Below are 16,442 nucleotides of genomic sequence, written 5' to 3'. Positions count from 1 at the left end.
AGAGAGAGAAGCCCTGCACCTTAACCAGCAGCACATACCCTCTGTTCTGATCCATAACATGCCAGCAGATATTTAACTGCCATGTCCAACACCTTATTCCAGATGCAAATATTAACTTGTGAAGATGGAACTGTTCTTAATTACTAACAATTTATATTATATCCATTCTTGATTAGCAAATCAACAATTCCATTTTTCTGCTGCTGAATTTCTCTTTTTTCTTCCTCTCACAGATGAATAAGGCCACACAGAGCTTGTCCAAATAGTGATCAGAGCAAACTGATCCAAGCTATCTGAACTGTATTACCTGGAGTGAATTAACCATGCAACAATTTGGTGCACATTATTCACATGAGGTCTGGCTGAATTTTCCTTTATATTTGAATATATACATTACAAAATAAACAGCACTTTACTCCTGAAGTGCCTCTGTCTCTCTCTTGACACCAAACACACTGTGTAAGTCTATAATCGTTAAACACAAGGGACAGAATTTTAACCAGAATATCCATTTCTGACACCAGCATTTACCTCACCTGTGTTGCAGGTATCCTTCATCAGTCTACACCGATCCTTTACAGATGAAGCACTTCTCCCCAGGGCAGCTCCTATTGTGGCCCAATCATTACCATGCTTTACTCTCAGCCTACAGAGAAACGTGCTCATTAACACTATATCCAGTTAGGAAATCACCAAAATAACAAATATTTGCTAATAAAAACAGGATGAATGTGCAGTTTACAGGCTTAAAGAGAGAATGGGGAAATCACTTTGCTACTTCACTATTAGTATTTTCTGCTACTTTTTCATATGTTTTTCTAGAAGCCTTTTGGACCAGCTGAGTCACAAGATACATATGAAATGCACAGTATCAATCAAGATACATATAAAATGCATAGATACTATACATATAAAATGCACATTATCTGTCTTGCAGGAAGATTGTGAGGCTTAATGAGTGTGTTAAACACAATATGAATGTTTATCTAAACAGCTGATTTCCATTCTATACAGGTTCCTCAATGATTTTCAGGTGGTGCAGAGAGCACTTGAGACATTTCAGTAATGCCCAATGAAACCCCAGGCATTCTACAATTTAAATTAAGCAAAACCCTGCATAATCATGTTCATCATTTCAGCAATCATCTCCCTCCTTCACATGACAGCAGGCTGCTTAAAATGTTGATCCATGAGTAGTTCTGACACATCTGGAACCACAGGCCCCTTGTGAACAACACAAAGCAGCTCAGTTGATCCAAACAGATCCATCAATGGAATGCAATATGCTCCTTTCCTCCTTTCAGTCCAACAGTTTCTTCCAACTGCTCAACCCTGGAAATGTGCAGGAGGGGATAAAGTCTTCAGCCCCATCTCCTTGATCTATCAGTTTCATAGTCAAAATTAGGCTTTTTGAGCTGATAATTTATGTATCTCTAAGACTTGTAGGGGAGATTCTACTCTTGACCTGCCACTTCCTTCAGGAATAACCTCTGCTCAAATTTCGTAAAGAAAAGGAACTTCTGTTTCTCATAACCACAAATATTGACTGAGCTTGCAAAAATCTGAAACTTTCCTAGTTACGACAGAAGCCTTGCTTTAGAACTTTGTTGCATATTGTTAGGTCCTGAACATACATTAGAAAAAAAAATAAAAGAATCCAAATGTAGTTTCATTTTTCTTTAGATAGTAACCACTACTTTTGGGTAGTGTTGGAGCAGTCAAATTTATTTGTAACTCTTCATTGATTTCATATAAGGAAACCTTTAAAAATGGATCAAGCTACTACATATAAACAAGAAAGAGTGATCTTGTTCGTAAGATAACTTACTCTTTAAGCTTTTCAATTTCCTCAGGAGTATACCTAAGCAACAGGTAAATAAAAAGACATTATTTTAAACAGAAAGCATACAGCATAAATATCATTATTTTACTAACCACACAGCACACATTTAGCTACAAGAAGAGATTAAGGAATTTCAGCTGTAAGATACATTCTGACTGAATACTTCAGAAGAATGTGAGGAACAAATGTCACTTCCCACATTAGTGCATTTCTAAGGTTAACTGGTAAAGGATTCCTCTCATTTGTCAGAAAAATTCCTCATTCTCCGTGATCTTACTCCCATGAACAGAATTAGAATTTTCTGCATTAGTCTTTCGAATAAACAGCTTCTTCCTTACTGTCTCAATTCACCGTAAGCATAAAGCTGACTTTCCATCAAAAAAGTATATCAGCACTGAGAAGATATTTTTAATTTTAAACTACCTTCAAAAAGTAAAATATAATATCCTTTCTGGATAGCACCGGATCACTGCTTTAAAAAATGGCAAGCAAGGGCATGAGGGGTGAAGATCAATTACTTCCAGGTCACAGCTCTAGAAAAAGTTACATCTCAGTAGATCTATCTTTGTGTCCAAGTCCTGTCATCATATCAGAATCAGTTATTCACCTCTGTTTTGGGTGGTTTGTCTGTTCTTTAAAGCTGTCATTGAATACCATCAATTGAACACAACTATTGCCAAGGATGATCTATCAGGATTGAGCAGAGGTGACATATTAGCAAGATCTAGGTCTGCTTGGCTACAATTTTCTGTCTCACATAGAACATGTCAAGCATAAATACATGACCCTAGTCATACCAATAAAACCATGCAGCATTAGAGGGTTTCATACTTTCCAACATGGTTTCTGTCATCATACATGCGAAGAACTCTTCTATAGACAGCAAAGAGAGGCCGATTCAGACCCCAAGCTATTGTCCTGTAGAAATCTTTTCTTTCATCTTTTGACATTTCAAATATAATTTCAGTGGCATCTTTTATTCCACGGGCCTAGAACAAAGCATTTAAAAAAAAAAAACAAACAAAAACAAAAACCACAAACAAAACACCTTAGATAAAGTCTCCTAGGAATCAAGAAGTAGAACACAAGAACTGAAGCCATTATGCAACTTTCTGTGTATCACAAATACTACAGTCCAAAAGTAAAACTGAGTATTTATGGATTAGCTCTCTCAAATACAAACCCTTGAACACTAGGTTTTGTTGTTTTGGTTCTTTCACATTGGAGTCCAGGGAGACACAGAAATTCTAACACCTATCCACATATAATAAAAAAATTTGTCCAATGCATATTTTAAGATCAAAAACTGAACCATCATATAGAACATGATGGAATATGTACTGTGGTGAAATTAGTCTGGGGCCATACAAGGGAAGGTTGTCAAACAGTGCTATATTGATTTATTACATAATTTTAGCTATTCCTTATGCAAAAGTGATTTCTTTCAATCAAACTCTCTTCTTGTTCTGATAGAAACTCAAATCCAATAGAAAAACACTGCAAAGAAGCATACCAGTAAAGCTTAACTTCAGCTTAAACTAAGAATCACTACATTTCAATTATTCAAAGCAGTACAAGAAAGCCAATAAATGGGAAAAGAATGAATCAAATGGTTTATCAGTAACTCAGAAAAGTTATTTAGCTAGCTTAAAAAAAGCTTCACTAGATTTAAAAGGTAGTATTACCCATGAATGATTTTGTGGCAGAAACTCTAATAGGTGTGTGTGGGCAGACATACTCTCTTCAACTAATACTGTGGATTTTTATCCCAATGAACACTAAATTCTGGGCTTTTTTTTAAACCACAAGTGAAGGATGGTGAAAGTGTAATATCCAGGCTATATATTCTCAGCTGTAAGGGCTCAAATATTCTCAGCTGCAAGCCTACCACAAATATGATTTATGGGCAATTATCACCATCAGTGTGTTCACCACATGCCCATTTACACTGAACTCTGACCCCAGTAATTTAAGGGGAAGAAAGAAGACACAGGCATCCTGCTAGTATAGTACACAATCACAGACTTGGCACCAAGGATGTCTGAAAGTTGTATTCAGTGCTCAGTAAGGAAACTGCTAATGCACTTTTTTTCATTTTTTATGAGTCCTTAATGTATAGTCAGAGAAAGAGATTTAACCATGTAAAATGTCATGTCAGGATGCTCAAAACAAGCTATTTCCAGTACAAAAATGAAAAGCAATGTTACGTACATTAAAGCACTTAAATCCTGTCTATGAAAAAATTTTTCTTATGTATTTCAAATGGGTGATGACCATTCCTACAACAAACCAATCCAAATCACTTATTGTGTATTCTGGGAAGTACTAAAGAAAGTTGAATTCCAGCAGGAACTGCATTCCCACATTAACATGCAGGGAATATACTCTAAACATACCTTTAAATAACGTTCAATGTTACTCATCAAAATGTCAATTTCTTCCTTTGACCACATCCCTTGCTTCCACTTATGGCCTGAAAATAGAAATGACAACTAATTACTGAAGTAAAGGCCAAAAAACAGCAAGAACAGAAGTATCTGAAAACATGACCCATGCTGCAATTAACAAGGAAAAGAATAATTTTAGGTACTAAAATATAACTAGCATTAATTTTAAACAGATGTTATTTCATAACTGACAGTAACATTCAACTAATATTTAAATAATGTGAGTCAGACCCCTCTTCAAAAACATCCCATTTTTAAAAACAGAATATGAACTCCTCTATGAGCTGTCAAGTCACATTTTCAGCCTTTCTCTTCAGCTGCAACTAGAAAATTTCTGCCTTTAAACTGACAGCTGAAATTTCCATGCATTGAAATGATTCCAGAAGCTGGAAGTTAAAATACAATTCAGATTACCTGAGGAATTGGCAACAAGGTGGGGTTCTCTGGCATGCCTTAACACTGCTGAACATGAGAGTACTGCCACCTACTGTGAGTGCTTTTCATAGAGGTAAAGGCTCTATTAAGTCTCTTTTTGACAAGCTGGTCCTCATCTCTTTCCTTCTTTTTGCATTGGGAGTAATGCTCAGGGGTCACAGCCAACACAAAACCTTGTGGTGGGTCTTTTACTTCCCCAAATAAAAGTAGCAAGCCAATAGAAACAATGTTTCCTCTCTGTCTATGCCTCCAGTAACTACAATGCCAGCTAAGCTTTAAAAGCAAATTCTACCAACTTTATTCAGAGAGAAAATTTCAAACCTGAAGTCTATCAACAAAACATTAAAACATTCCTACTTTAAATTATCCTTTTTTCCCCTTATGGTCATTCAATGCTTTTAATTGAGCTTCTGCTGGTGTGACCCAGTTTACATATTGGTGTGTGCTGGCTATCTGCCCACCTCTGCTCAGAAAAATCAGGGTACTTCCTTCTCAGCCTGCTAATTACCAGAGCTGAGAGACAGAACACACCAAAGAGACTGTCTACTCAAATCCAATTATAATGAAAAGTACAGGCATTATTACTAATTCCACTGGAACTGGTGAGATTGTACTCTTTCCCTGTGTCCCATAGCTTCAATCTCTTCTTCCACAGTTACAGAGACAGCAAAATAATGTATTACAGTAACTGTGATTCACACAGGTCCAAGCCTCTGAACTGACTTAGTGGGACACTGCTACTTTTTACAAGGAATAACCTTTAACACCAAACTATTTTAGGAAAGAACAGATATTCTGCACTTCACATGTTTGCATATTCATAGTCAAGATGATCATAACTGCCCACAGGTCTGGGAAGAAAGCATTATTAGGTGGAGGCTGCTATAAAGTGATGAGCTCAGGCAACACATGCCAAATTCTGAGCTACTGTACAAGAAGACCCACACAGGCATTCCCCCACTGCTATCTCTGTGACAAACCACAGAGCTTACAAGAAAAGTTCAGCCAGTAGAGATTCTCAAATATTTTTCTTGGCATATTTTACTAGAAATACCTTCCTCAATTTATGAATCTCTTAACTGGAATCACCAGATTGACTGCCCTCCTTTGGCTGATAATGCTGTGTCTCTTCCTAAAGGTTTCTAACAAAAAGAGGGGGTTGCTTTGAACTGACTGAAAAAAAAAATATTTTTTCTCTAGAAAAAGTAGAAGTCAACGTAAGAAAAACAGTAGAGGGGCCAAGGAAACCAGAGAGACAACACATCTTCATTTGACACTAAGTTTTTTGTCTAGGTTTAGAAAGCCACTTCCCCTGTGGGCAGGAAAGTAAAAGACAAAATCTCTTGAGTTCAGCAACTACTACATGATTGCACAGATATATTTGGAAAGGGAGGAATGCCCAGTGGGGTGGAAATTTTAGGAGTAGCAGAGGTTATTTCATTAGGTCTGGTCTACAGGAGCTCTCTTCTTCTGAAGCAAAATTGAGCATGGATTGGTTTTTTTCTTGGTGTCCCCCAGTTCTGCTGCAGCTCTCCACCCCCTGACAAGGCAAACACAACTCTCTGCCCAATCTGGGCTGGCACCCAGCACCCACAGCCTTTCTTTACTGTGGCCTCTCCTGTCTCCACTGCAGGCATGGCCCATCTCCAAAAAGCCAGACCAGAGACGACTTTATGCAACCTGCAAAATGTTCTGAGATATTTGGAATAGTTTACCTTTCTACAGCATGGGAGAACTGCATTTGAAATACCCTACCTTTATTGGTTAGAGAATCCTTATCCTCCTTGGTTGTGAACCAGGCTTGACTAACAGCTGATACTTCTTCATTGCCCATTGGGGAGATTTCATCCAACTGCTCATTCTGAAGAATCTTGAAAAGACCAGTATGAAATGATACAGTCAGATATTGCCTTGTTTATATCACTTTACCATTAACATGGAGACACAGTTTGAAGGAAAATGAAATCAGCACATCTCATCACCTGGCTGACTGTTCAAAATGTCATGTCTTAGATATGGCACTGGAACTATCACCTTTCTTAAAACACCTGAATAAGATTTAGCATATTAATATACAGATGTTGTGAAAATTAATTAGGTAAAATTCTTCATCTTGTTTAATGTACAGTAAGTAAGAAGAGTCTCACTGGCTGTGGTAGAAATAGGACTATATCCAGCATCTCCAATCTAGAATTTTAAACATGCTATACCCACAAAGAAAACTGCATGTAACTGTTGGGACTGGTGACAAGATAAAGACTATCTGAGCACGTTATAAAGCTTAATTTATAATCAAAGCATGACAGAAATAACAGATGAATTTGTCTTCTATGCAGATCACAACAGAGCACATAACTACCAGTAGAAGGTTACCTCTATTACTCTTTGCAGTATTGTTCTTTGGCAGCAATTTCAGACTACAAATAACTTCTCTCACACATAAAATTATTCAATTGTTCTTTTACAGACCAGCATTTTACAAACAAGATCCATGCTTTCAAACATTTGGATCAAAGAGTCTTATTAATTTAGTAAGCATTTCTGATACTTGTTTCCTTTTTCATTTCAATTTAAATAAAAACATACATCAAATAGGTAAATTTTGAAGTTTTATTGTACCTGAATCTGGGTAACAGTTCCTTCATTAATCTCATCTTCAGCTACCTCAGCGGTAGCAGTCATGGTCACCTCAAAGCTCTGGTCATTTTCTGAAACTTCAGAATGGCTAAGTTAGTTGCATACTTAACTCCCTGAAGCATTTTTTTACACATCCTACAAATTTCATAAATTACTACCTTTGAAGTGAAAATTTTGAAGAGCCTTATTTGGTATTTATTTGTTGACACAGTAAATTCTAAAATGATTCTCAACTGATTATCAACTAAAATGATTATCAACTGCTTCCCTTCATAAAATTTAAATTTAAAATTTAAATTCTACGGATTTAGAAACCTTCAGTTTTATGCTTGACTATGACCTAATGTGAAACATAAACAAAATGTGTTTGATGCAAAAATTTGAAACTGTATTAATATTTCTTTTCCAGCCCTACCTCCAGTATTTTCCATTTAAGGGACAACATTAAAATCTTTTGGTTGCATGTGTTTTCCCCAGTCCTCCTCCAACTTCAACATGATAATGCCTTTACTTCAAAGAAACTTCCACCTATTTCCACCTAATAAACAGGCACTCCAGGTACTGGAAAATGGTATTTTAACAAGATCTGGTTTTGTCTCCCTTTGGGAGATTATATTAAACTTTCTAATATTCAACTTCCAGAAGACTAATCCAGTATTCATCCTATATTTTTTACATCAATCTCTTTTACACACACCTCAATATTATTGAACACTGAAATACTAACTGTACTGTCTGATCATTAAAAAACCCCAAATTTCTTCGTAGGAGAGCATCTTGTAGCTAATTTACTTATCCCTCATTTTATTCAATGCACCTGCAGGTCTCTAAACTACTTTAACACAGGCTTATTTTGCCAGAACTAATTGCTGCAGAACTATTCAAGGTGGGAAAAAAAATTGATACCCAAATATATTAACAAAATTTGGAAGAAAAACACCCCATGCAAAATATTCTACTGTGATTCAAGAGTCCACTTTTAATCTTTACCAACAGATATATTTGCTACAGGAGTACATAAAAGAACTTACTTGGAACTGCAACAACAGAAATGCATGGAGTAGAATCATCAAGGCTTTGATCATCCTCTGATAAGCAAAGCCTCTTGTGTGGAGGTTCAGAGCTGTCTTCAGAGTCTACTTCATCAGCTTCTAACAACAAAAACACACCCAGGTTACTTCCTGTAAGCTAAGGAGCCTTGGACAGAGTTCTCCTAAAAAGCTGGCCAAAGCAAACAGTAGAAGCAAATGTGACAAGCTGGTTCATACTTTGCTGCTGCCCAGGAACCTGGTCTAAGTTATGGGCAACAACAGTCCCCATGCTTTCTTCAATATGCATTTTCTTTGAAAATTCCATCCACAGTCTGTCAAACACAAATCAGTCTACAGAAATTTGGGTATGTGCTTGGTTCTAAGAATCTGTTTCAACTGAAATAAACCAGCAGCTGAATCTTTGTTGGGCACACACAGACAGTTTTGGGATTTATACCTAATTCAACACTTTATCATTCTTGAAACTAAAGCAGAACAATTCTTGTACAGTAAGCTGCACCTGAGTAGGTAAGAGAATTTGTGGGCAAGGATGGTGGTCGGATCAATCAAAACAAAGAAGAAAAAAAATTACTATGTAAAACAATTCTATACCATTTTGAGGGCAATGAAGAATTAGGTTCCCTTCAGTATCCTGAGTCAAAGTCACAGAGTTCACGGTTTCTACTGTCACTGTGTCAGACTCTTCTTCAACTGTGCTCATACTCAAACCTGAAAGAGCAACACACAGATTTTACCCTTCTGCAGCTGGACTCCACCTGGACCACAGTGCTGCTTCCATCCCCCACACAAAATCCCACAGGGAATGAGCCTGCTCCTTCACATGACAAAGCCACAGTTTCAGACATTCACCCACCTTTACTTTCCTGCACACAAATATTGCACAGACTAAAACAAGATAGCTTTAAAGTAACTTTCCCAGTTAAAAATAGTACCTAAACTCTTTATTAGGAGGATTTGCAATCTACTGATTTCTTTTTTTTTCAAACACAAACCTAGGCTATTGCTTTTTCAGAATTTCTAAATTCTTCACATCTGAAGATTTTTGTCCAGTATTTGTTCCCCTGTTAATTTAATAATTCTGCTATTATAGAACTGAAAGTCAGGACTGACAAATATTTTTCTAGTGTCCTATTAGTCATAGCTGCCCTATTTATAGACTGCCAACTTGCAAAGTTTTATTCTCCTTCCATTCATATAACTAAATGTGAAACTTGCAGTTTTTCTTCAGAATTTAAACAACAAGAGCAACAGAAAAATTGTTTGCAAGCAATCACCAGTACAAAAAGCAACTGAGAGAATAAGTAATCCAGGATAAGCCATATACATTGAAGTCACAGAATTAAGGCAATATAAAGTGTCTCTGATAATTTCATTTCCATTATAAAAGTACTGCAATGAAACACAAAGTTTCTAAGAACTTCTATGTAAACCACCAGCAGTAATTAATCTGAAATAAAACAAAACCTCCACAATAAAAGTTTTATCCAAATACAAAGAGATGCAACTTTTGCTGCTGCAGAAGCTAAATGAAATCACATCTAAAATATCCAGAAGCTTTACAAAGATGTCATCACTTTTAAGCCTGCTTTTGTTGACTTTGGCAGAGATTTGTAAAAAGAAAATATAATCTATTTCTCCTTTAACTGCTCAGTCCTTTTTCTGTGTTTATTCATATGTCAACAAACACAAAAAATTACTTTTAACTTTTATTTTGAAGCCGAAATGTTGTTTAAAAATATCTGGCTATAGCTTTAGAAAAAAGAAATCATAAATACATTACAAATTTTGCATGTACTAGGCAGGGACAGCTATATAACCACATGTAAGTGGAATTTGCAACCTGGATTTCAAATTCCCTGTATAATGTTAACATTATTGCATCAGCAGGAGATTATTTAATTTTTAATCAGAAAACATGTTCTTCAGTATTGAAGATCCCCAAGAGAAGTGTTATCCTAGAAAGATAAAACTACTGCCAGTCCTTCTAAAAAACTTCTCACCTCTCGAGTTCATTGAAGATTTGGCACATCTTTAAGCACACACAGTGACTGATTCCTCAAATGAAGTGATATTACCCTTCTGAACATGTAAAAAATTTCAGATCCCACTGACATTTTAAATCAGAGGGTTCTCAAGCTTACTTTCACATCTACCATCGACAGTTCCTTGCCACATGCAAGTGTAGGAGGGAGTAACTTCCTTGGGATTCATCTGCTGCTGAGTTTTACAGCCTCTGCTCTATCCTTCACCAGAAGCTGCTGTTTGCTGCATGCCTGTAATACTGATTTTAGGAGCCCAATGAGGCATCCCTATGATTTTAGGAGCCCAATGAGGCATCCTTAATGCTAAAACAAGAAGGAAGACATCCAAAACGTTACAGCTAAATTAGCAGGCTGTAACTTTTTCAACCCAGTTTTAAGTTATTAATTTAGCTTTTGGGGAGTGAACAAACTGGACAAAAATAAACAGATTCTCTTTTTCATGTTCATATGTACTTTCTAAGTAAGTTTTACTACAGGGACTGCTGTAGTAAAAATCCCTAAAGTTACTGGAAATGAGGTGGAGGATTCTTCCTTAATTTATGTCAACTAGTTGTCACAACATTTATTTTTCTCCAATCAGTTGAAAGCATCCACTTTTCACCATTTTAGAGGCCTGAAAAACATGAGATTTATAAGGCACATTACAACAGTCATTTACTTCACCTACAGCTGTTCTGCAAGCAGTGGAAATTATAGCACCATCCACAGCAGAAGACAGAGCAGACCATTCTTTCTTTTTATTTGAAGACTGATGAAAATTGAGTACAGGCACAGTAAAGCTGTGTTATTGTTTCAGTAGTTAATCAGAACTTGATGAAAAATCAATCTGTATATTTAGAGGATTTGGATACCAAATTAAAAACACAGGGCAATGAATCCCTTTACATTGCCTGCCTTTCTGGTTTGCAAGTTAGGAGGGAACAGGACACAGCATAAAAGGGATCCATCCATCCAAATATGGCATTCCAGGGATGGGGAGGAAGCTCCACCCAGGATCAGCAGCTGCCACCCTGGCACTTCCATGCAGAGCTGAAACAGGATTTACCAGACAGTGCTGAGGCAGCACATCTGAGAGCACCACTGATTGCCCTGATCTAGTCACACAACTGCAGCTCTCAGCTCCAGCTCTCAGCTCCAGCTCCCCCAAATTGCAGAGCAATTTGTTCCAGCAACACTGGGCACTGCACTTTGTTCAAGGACCTGTGACTTCCCAAGAATTGGGAGTTCCTGGATGGAGGATGGGTTCATAACTCCTCGATTCCCCAAAAACCATTTATGCCACCTGTAAGTGCAGGCTCTCCCCCCAAAAATAATGATGCTCTGTGTAAGATACTCATGATTTAGTGTATCCTAAGTTTTCTGAGTAAGGCTAATAACCTTGACCAAGCCTTGATAAAAACTTAAAAAGAGCCACAATCTTGATTCCCATCAACTTTAATGCATGTGGCCTTGGACCACAATTGAACACTGAGTAGAAAGAACATGAGGAATGAAGCCAAAGTCAAATGCATATTTTGGACACCATTTTTTATTCATTAGACCATATAAATACAAGAAAACCGAAAGAAAAACCAACCAACCAGGTTCTTTCAAGCTACATTTACCCCAGGACAGGGGCAGCAACCCATTAATACATGAATGAGTGACCAAAATCAGGAATAACTGTGTTGGTTCTTTTGACTGAACAGGAAACAATCCCCAGATCTTACAAACCTCGTTGTTTCACACTTAAACAATGCTGCAGCTACCAGGTACTCTGAACATGCATCAGATACAACACATCCACAGGGAGCTCAGTGGCCAAAGCCCAGTGCTGCTGCCTGAGCCAACACCCTGGGATGCCTTCTCCTGGTCCTGGCTGCAGGACACCCAAAATCCATCCCAGCACAGAAGCTGGAGCTGTGGTGAGCAATGCCAGATCACAGCAGAGGCTTTGGGATGTGCCACACGAATTCTGCTCATTGCACACACCTGCACATCCACACGTCTGCTCTTGTAAAAGCTAAATGCAAAGTAAACGACAGCCATGGTTTATTAATTAGTGAGAATTAGGACCTGAGTAGTCTCATCACCTCCAAAATGTCACCTTTTTTTCACAAGTTCACTTGAGGTGTGCTTTTGAAAATGCAAACAAGTTTTATTTTAAACAAAAGGTTTCCTTGAATTTTAAATTAACAACCCAAGGTTTTTCTTTAATCCTTGATTCACACACATTCTTTACAGAGAATCCATCACTAATATTTCATTTTCTGAAGGAGGGTGTTAGCTTTTATGGAAGAGAACAGTGTTGGATTGACATGCACCAAAAGTGTGGGTGCCATAATCCATAATGAAATAGCAACTTAGAAATCAATGCCACTTCAATAAGCATTTTTTGCCTTATTGGAATTCTGTGCATTGACCAAATGCAACACTTTTTAGAGCAGTATTACAATTTCAAACAAGTTTCAACATGCAGCCAAAGAAGTGGGAAAATATTTTGTCTACAAGACTCATTTATTACAGATTTCCAATACAAGTTTTCCACTAAAGCCACATAATAGAGCTGTTCTTATTTATCTGGGAAGCATGCAGCAGAATTATGACAGAAAAAAAAACCCCACAAAGCTGATTTTACACCAAACTAAAAAAAAAAAAAGAAGTAATATCCTAATACAAAATTCCTTTAATTCTAAATAACCCTCATCAGACAGATGGGCTCAATTATTCTGTGGGCTGTAAAAAATAAGCACTTCTAAGAAATAGTATTTTTACTCTTGCAGACAGAATTCTCTCACTGCCCCTAGTTATTAACTGAATGTTATGTCTAGTCTCTAGTGGACTGTTGTAAATCTTAAAATTTCTATAGTAAGTTGAAGTTCTCTGAATTGGGCAATAGGTATGTTTCACTAAGTCCTGTAAAAAGCAAAAATTGAAGATTATTGAGGGAAGTTCCCAGTTACTGTGCCATTTAACTGGAGCAATCCCATGGAACACATTGGGATTTCAAGGCATTTGTTCAGGAGTAACACTAAGGAAACAAAATCATTACAGGACCTCATCTTTTAGGATGCCTGAATGTTTAGTGTATTCCATACCAAGTCACTACTTCCAGTACATTGTCAGGAGCTTTTATTATTCAACCAGTGCTGTTTATTAATATTCAACAAAACTCCCCCCCCAACCTTAATCCAGACCAAATGGGTTCTGCTCAAATTTAAAATTCCACCAGGCAGAAATTTTCCCTAACAGCTGCCAACAATGGATACAGAAAGGAACCAAAGTGGGCAGACACCAATCACAAGGACCCAGGGACCTGAGTCTGGGGCATACAAGGATTTATTAATCTGTATCAGCATGAGATTACAGTCCTGTAGATACAATTGCATCCTACTCATCAGTGGTGTTTAGAGAAGTGGGCCATCACTGAAACAGAATATATGGGAGACACAATGGGACAAAGTGTTCTCATTTGCATTGATCCAAATTTGGCAGAACTCCATGAGTTTCAGCCTGTCCATGGAAAGTTTAATAAAAAGAACTGAGCATGCTTTAAATGTCACACAGGGGAAAAAAACAACACAAAACAAAATAAAAGCTATGTCCTCGCTCTTTCAAAAGAAACAAACACAGAAAGTTTCAAGTTTTCTTTTTCAGGAATTGGCTCTTGGGCACAAGGCTATAGCTATGGATAGAAATCTTCCTATGTACTAAAATTCTTTTCCCTTCATGTAAATCAAGTTCCATGCTAAGCATTTCAGTAACTTCTTCACCTTTATAAACAATGGGTAGAATTTCAGCATTCAAGAAAAATAAGAAAAATTATCCTAATCATAAGACTGATAAGCAAAGTCTTTCTTGCTTTCTGATGGATAGATAAGCACAGAAATGATGCTCAAAAAAAAGGAGAACATGCAAGACACAGCAGAGAGATCTTTGTCTCTTATATGGCTGCTTTTTATAATTTTCTGTGGTTTAGACAAAAATCAGTATTTCTGGGCATTCTCCTTATGGAGTTATAATTAATGCTCAATCTTTTCAGTAAGTGATAAAACATCATGAAGTTGTTTATTATTATAATCATGTGAAATGATGTAAATGAAAACCAGAATGACATGTGTCCATCTCAATGCAAAACCCGCATCTCCTGGTTTTGCAAAGGAATTCTAACTATGCTGCCAAGAGGCCAACTTAGATCTGTAGCCAGTGCTGGCAAACAAAAAGCATTTTCTAGATTACTTCAACTAACAATGGCCAGGTGGGGCTGAACAGTGCAACTCCGTGTGAATGAATACAAATACTACACAGCCAGCTGAAGAAGTAGCTGGTACAAGTGTAACACACTTCACCATGACCAAGGGAACAACCAAGAATAAAGAGACCTCAAAAAACAAAAAAAACCCAAACAAAAACCCAAAAAGACCCCCCCAAAAAGTGGGGGGAGAAATAGGCTTTTCTAAGCGGAATCCTTTATTTTGGCAGAACAGAGCATAGCTCTAGTGCAGAAAATCCTGGTACCGCCCTAAGATGAAACCCCTGATACTGGCAGAGTCGAACACTTCAGAATCCACTTGCCCTAAGCAACCTCAAATCACAACTCTCGCTGTGGAAAAAAAAAAAAAAAAAAAAAAAAGAAAAAAAAAAGAAAAGAAAAAAGCTTATGAAACAAAACAGATAAAGCCCACAAGCTCAGAGTACCCCAAGTGCAGACCCAGCGAGAGGAAATGGAGAAATTCAAATGCGATCGTGCAGGTGGGCCTCTTATGAGAGACATCCAGGTTTGGGGGAAGGAGTTCAAACCACAAAAAACAACAACAATTAAAAAATAATAAAGCATAATAAACAGAACCAACGCGCTGGCGGCCTCCCCTTGCCCTGCCCTCCCAAGGGAGCCGGGTTTGGTCATTTCCAGGGCCGGTCCGTCCGTCCGCTTCCCAATTTCGCTGCGCGCAGCGGCAGCTCCCCGGGAAGGCGGGAGCCGCGGCCCAGGGCCGGCCCAGGGCTCTCCCAGGGGAGCAGCCGGCGGGAGGCAGCGGCCCGGCCCCTGCCCCGGCACTGCCCCCGGGGCGGCGGCTCCGGGCCCGCCTCAGCCCCCGCTGCCGCCAGCGCCGCCATTTGGCCCCGGGCGGCCGCCGCCATTTTCCGTGCCCTCGGCGGGCGGCGGCGCTGGACGGCCCCGCCGCGGGCTCCGCTGCCCGCCCGGCCCTGCCCGCCCGGCCGGCAGCCCGGGCCGAGCGCGCCGAGCCGCGGGGCCGCACACGGCCGCTCCCCGCCCCGTCCCCTCCCCTCCGCCCGCGGCCGCCGCCGCTGCCCGGAGCTCCCGGCCCTGCGATCCCGCAGGGCCCCGCGCACTTACTTCCTGTTTTGGGTCCGGGCACTTGAGAAACCAGGATGGAGACTCCCAAGTACCAGGATGGAGGCGCCGGGCGGCGGCGGGCGGCGAGCGGGGGAGGCGGAGGCGGCGGCGGGGCGAGGCGCTGCGAGCCCGCCGGAAGGGCCCGCGTCCGCCCGCCCGGCGCTTCCGCCCGCCCGCCCGGCGCCACAAAGCGCACGGAGCCGGCCCGGAGCGCCGGCGGCGCCACAAAGCGCACGGAGCCTTCCCCGCCTCGCTGAGGGGCCCTGGGATGGACCCCCTGAACATCCGCACGGAATGGATGGGGTTGGGAATGGCCTCTGAGAACAGCGACCTACAGCCGAACGCCACCCTGTCAACCGGACCGTGGCACGCAATGCCACATCCAGACCTTCCTTAAACACCTCCAGCGATGGTGACTGTGAAAAACGCCAATCGCTTGTTTTTAAAATTTTAAAAGTTTAATACTAATGAAATGGTTATAAAAAATAGCAATATAATTAGGGTGATAAAAATTTTGGACAGTTGGAAATAGGACAATATAAGACAACAGAAACAAAGAGTTAGGGACGTCTGGGTACCTTTTTCTGGGCAGCATAAGCCCTAAAAAGGACACTCATTAAGAGAGAATTAACCCTTAAAAACAATAACCTG

The 16,442-nt window shown here is 39.4% G+C and overlaps 1 protein-coding gene across 3 annotated transcripts in view; it reads right to left on the bottom strand.

Annotated features, from left to right (window-relative positions):
• The window catches only part of DMTF1 (cyclin D binding myb like transcription factor 1), a 29,190-nt gene extending 13,100 nt beyond the window's left edge, over window positions 1-16,090 (bottom strand). Inside the window, exons 1-9 of one of the 3 annotated variants that reach the window (XM_077179200.1) lie at window positions 15,792-16,090; window positions 9,006-9,122; window positions 8,394-8,513; window positions 7,345-7,439; window positions 6,481-6,595; window positions 4,240-4,316; window positions 2,675-2,832; window positions 1,829-1,861; window positions 537-646 (exon numbers count right to left, since the gene is read on the bottom strand). In XM_077179200.1, coding sequence (XP_077035315.1) covers window positions 537-646; window positions 1,829-1,861; window positions 2,675-2,832; window positions 4,240-4,316; window positions 6,481-6,595; window positions 7,345-7,439; window positions 8,394-8,513; window positions 9,006-9,114 — 817 coding nt within the window. In that variant the 5' untranslated portion in view covers window positions 9,115-9,122; window positions 15,792-16,090. The remainder of the gene's footprint in view (window positions 1-536; window positions 647-1,828; window positions 1,862-2,674; window positions 2,833-4,239; window positions 4,317-6,480; window positions 6,596-7,344; window positions 7,440-8,393; window positions 8,514-9,005; window positions 9,123-15,791) is intronic. The other 2 variants (XM_077179201.1, XM_054631810.2) reach the window with 2 other exon arrangements.
• Window positions 16,091-16,442: the final 352 nt, after the last annotated feature.

This window comes from Agelaius phoeniceus, chromosome 5 (genome assembly GCF_051311805.1).
Source record: "Agelaius phoeniceus isolate bAgePho1 chromosome 5, bAgePho1.hap1, whole genome shotgun sequence".
In the NCBI taxonomy this organism is placed as follows: Eukaryota; Metazoa; Chordata; class Aves; order Passeriformes; family Icteridae; genus Agelaius; species Agelaius phoeniceus.
Note: the sequence above shows the minus strand (reverse complement) of the source record. Positions and strands in the feature narration are given on the sequence as shown.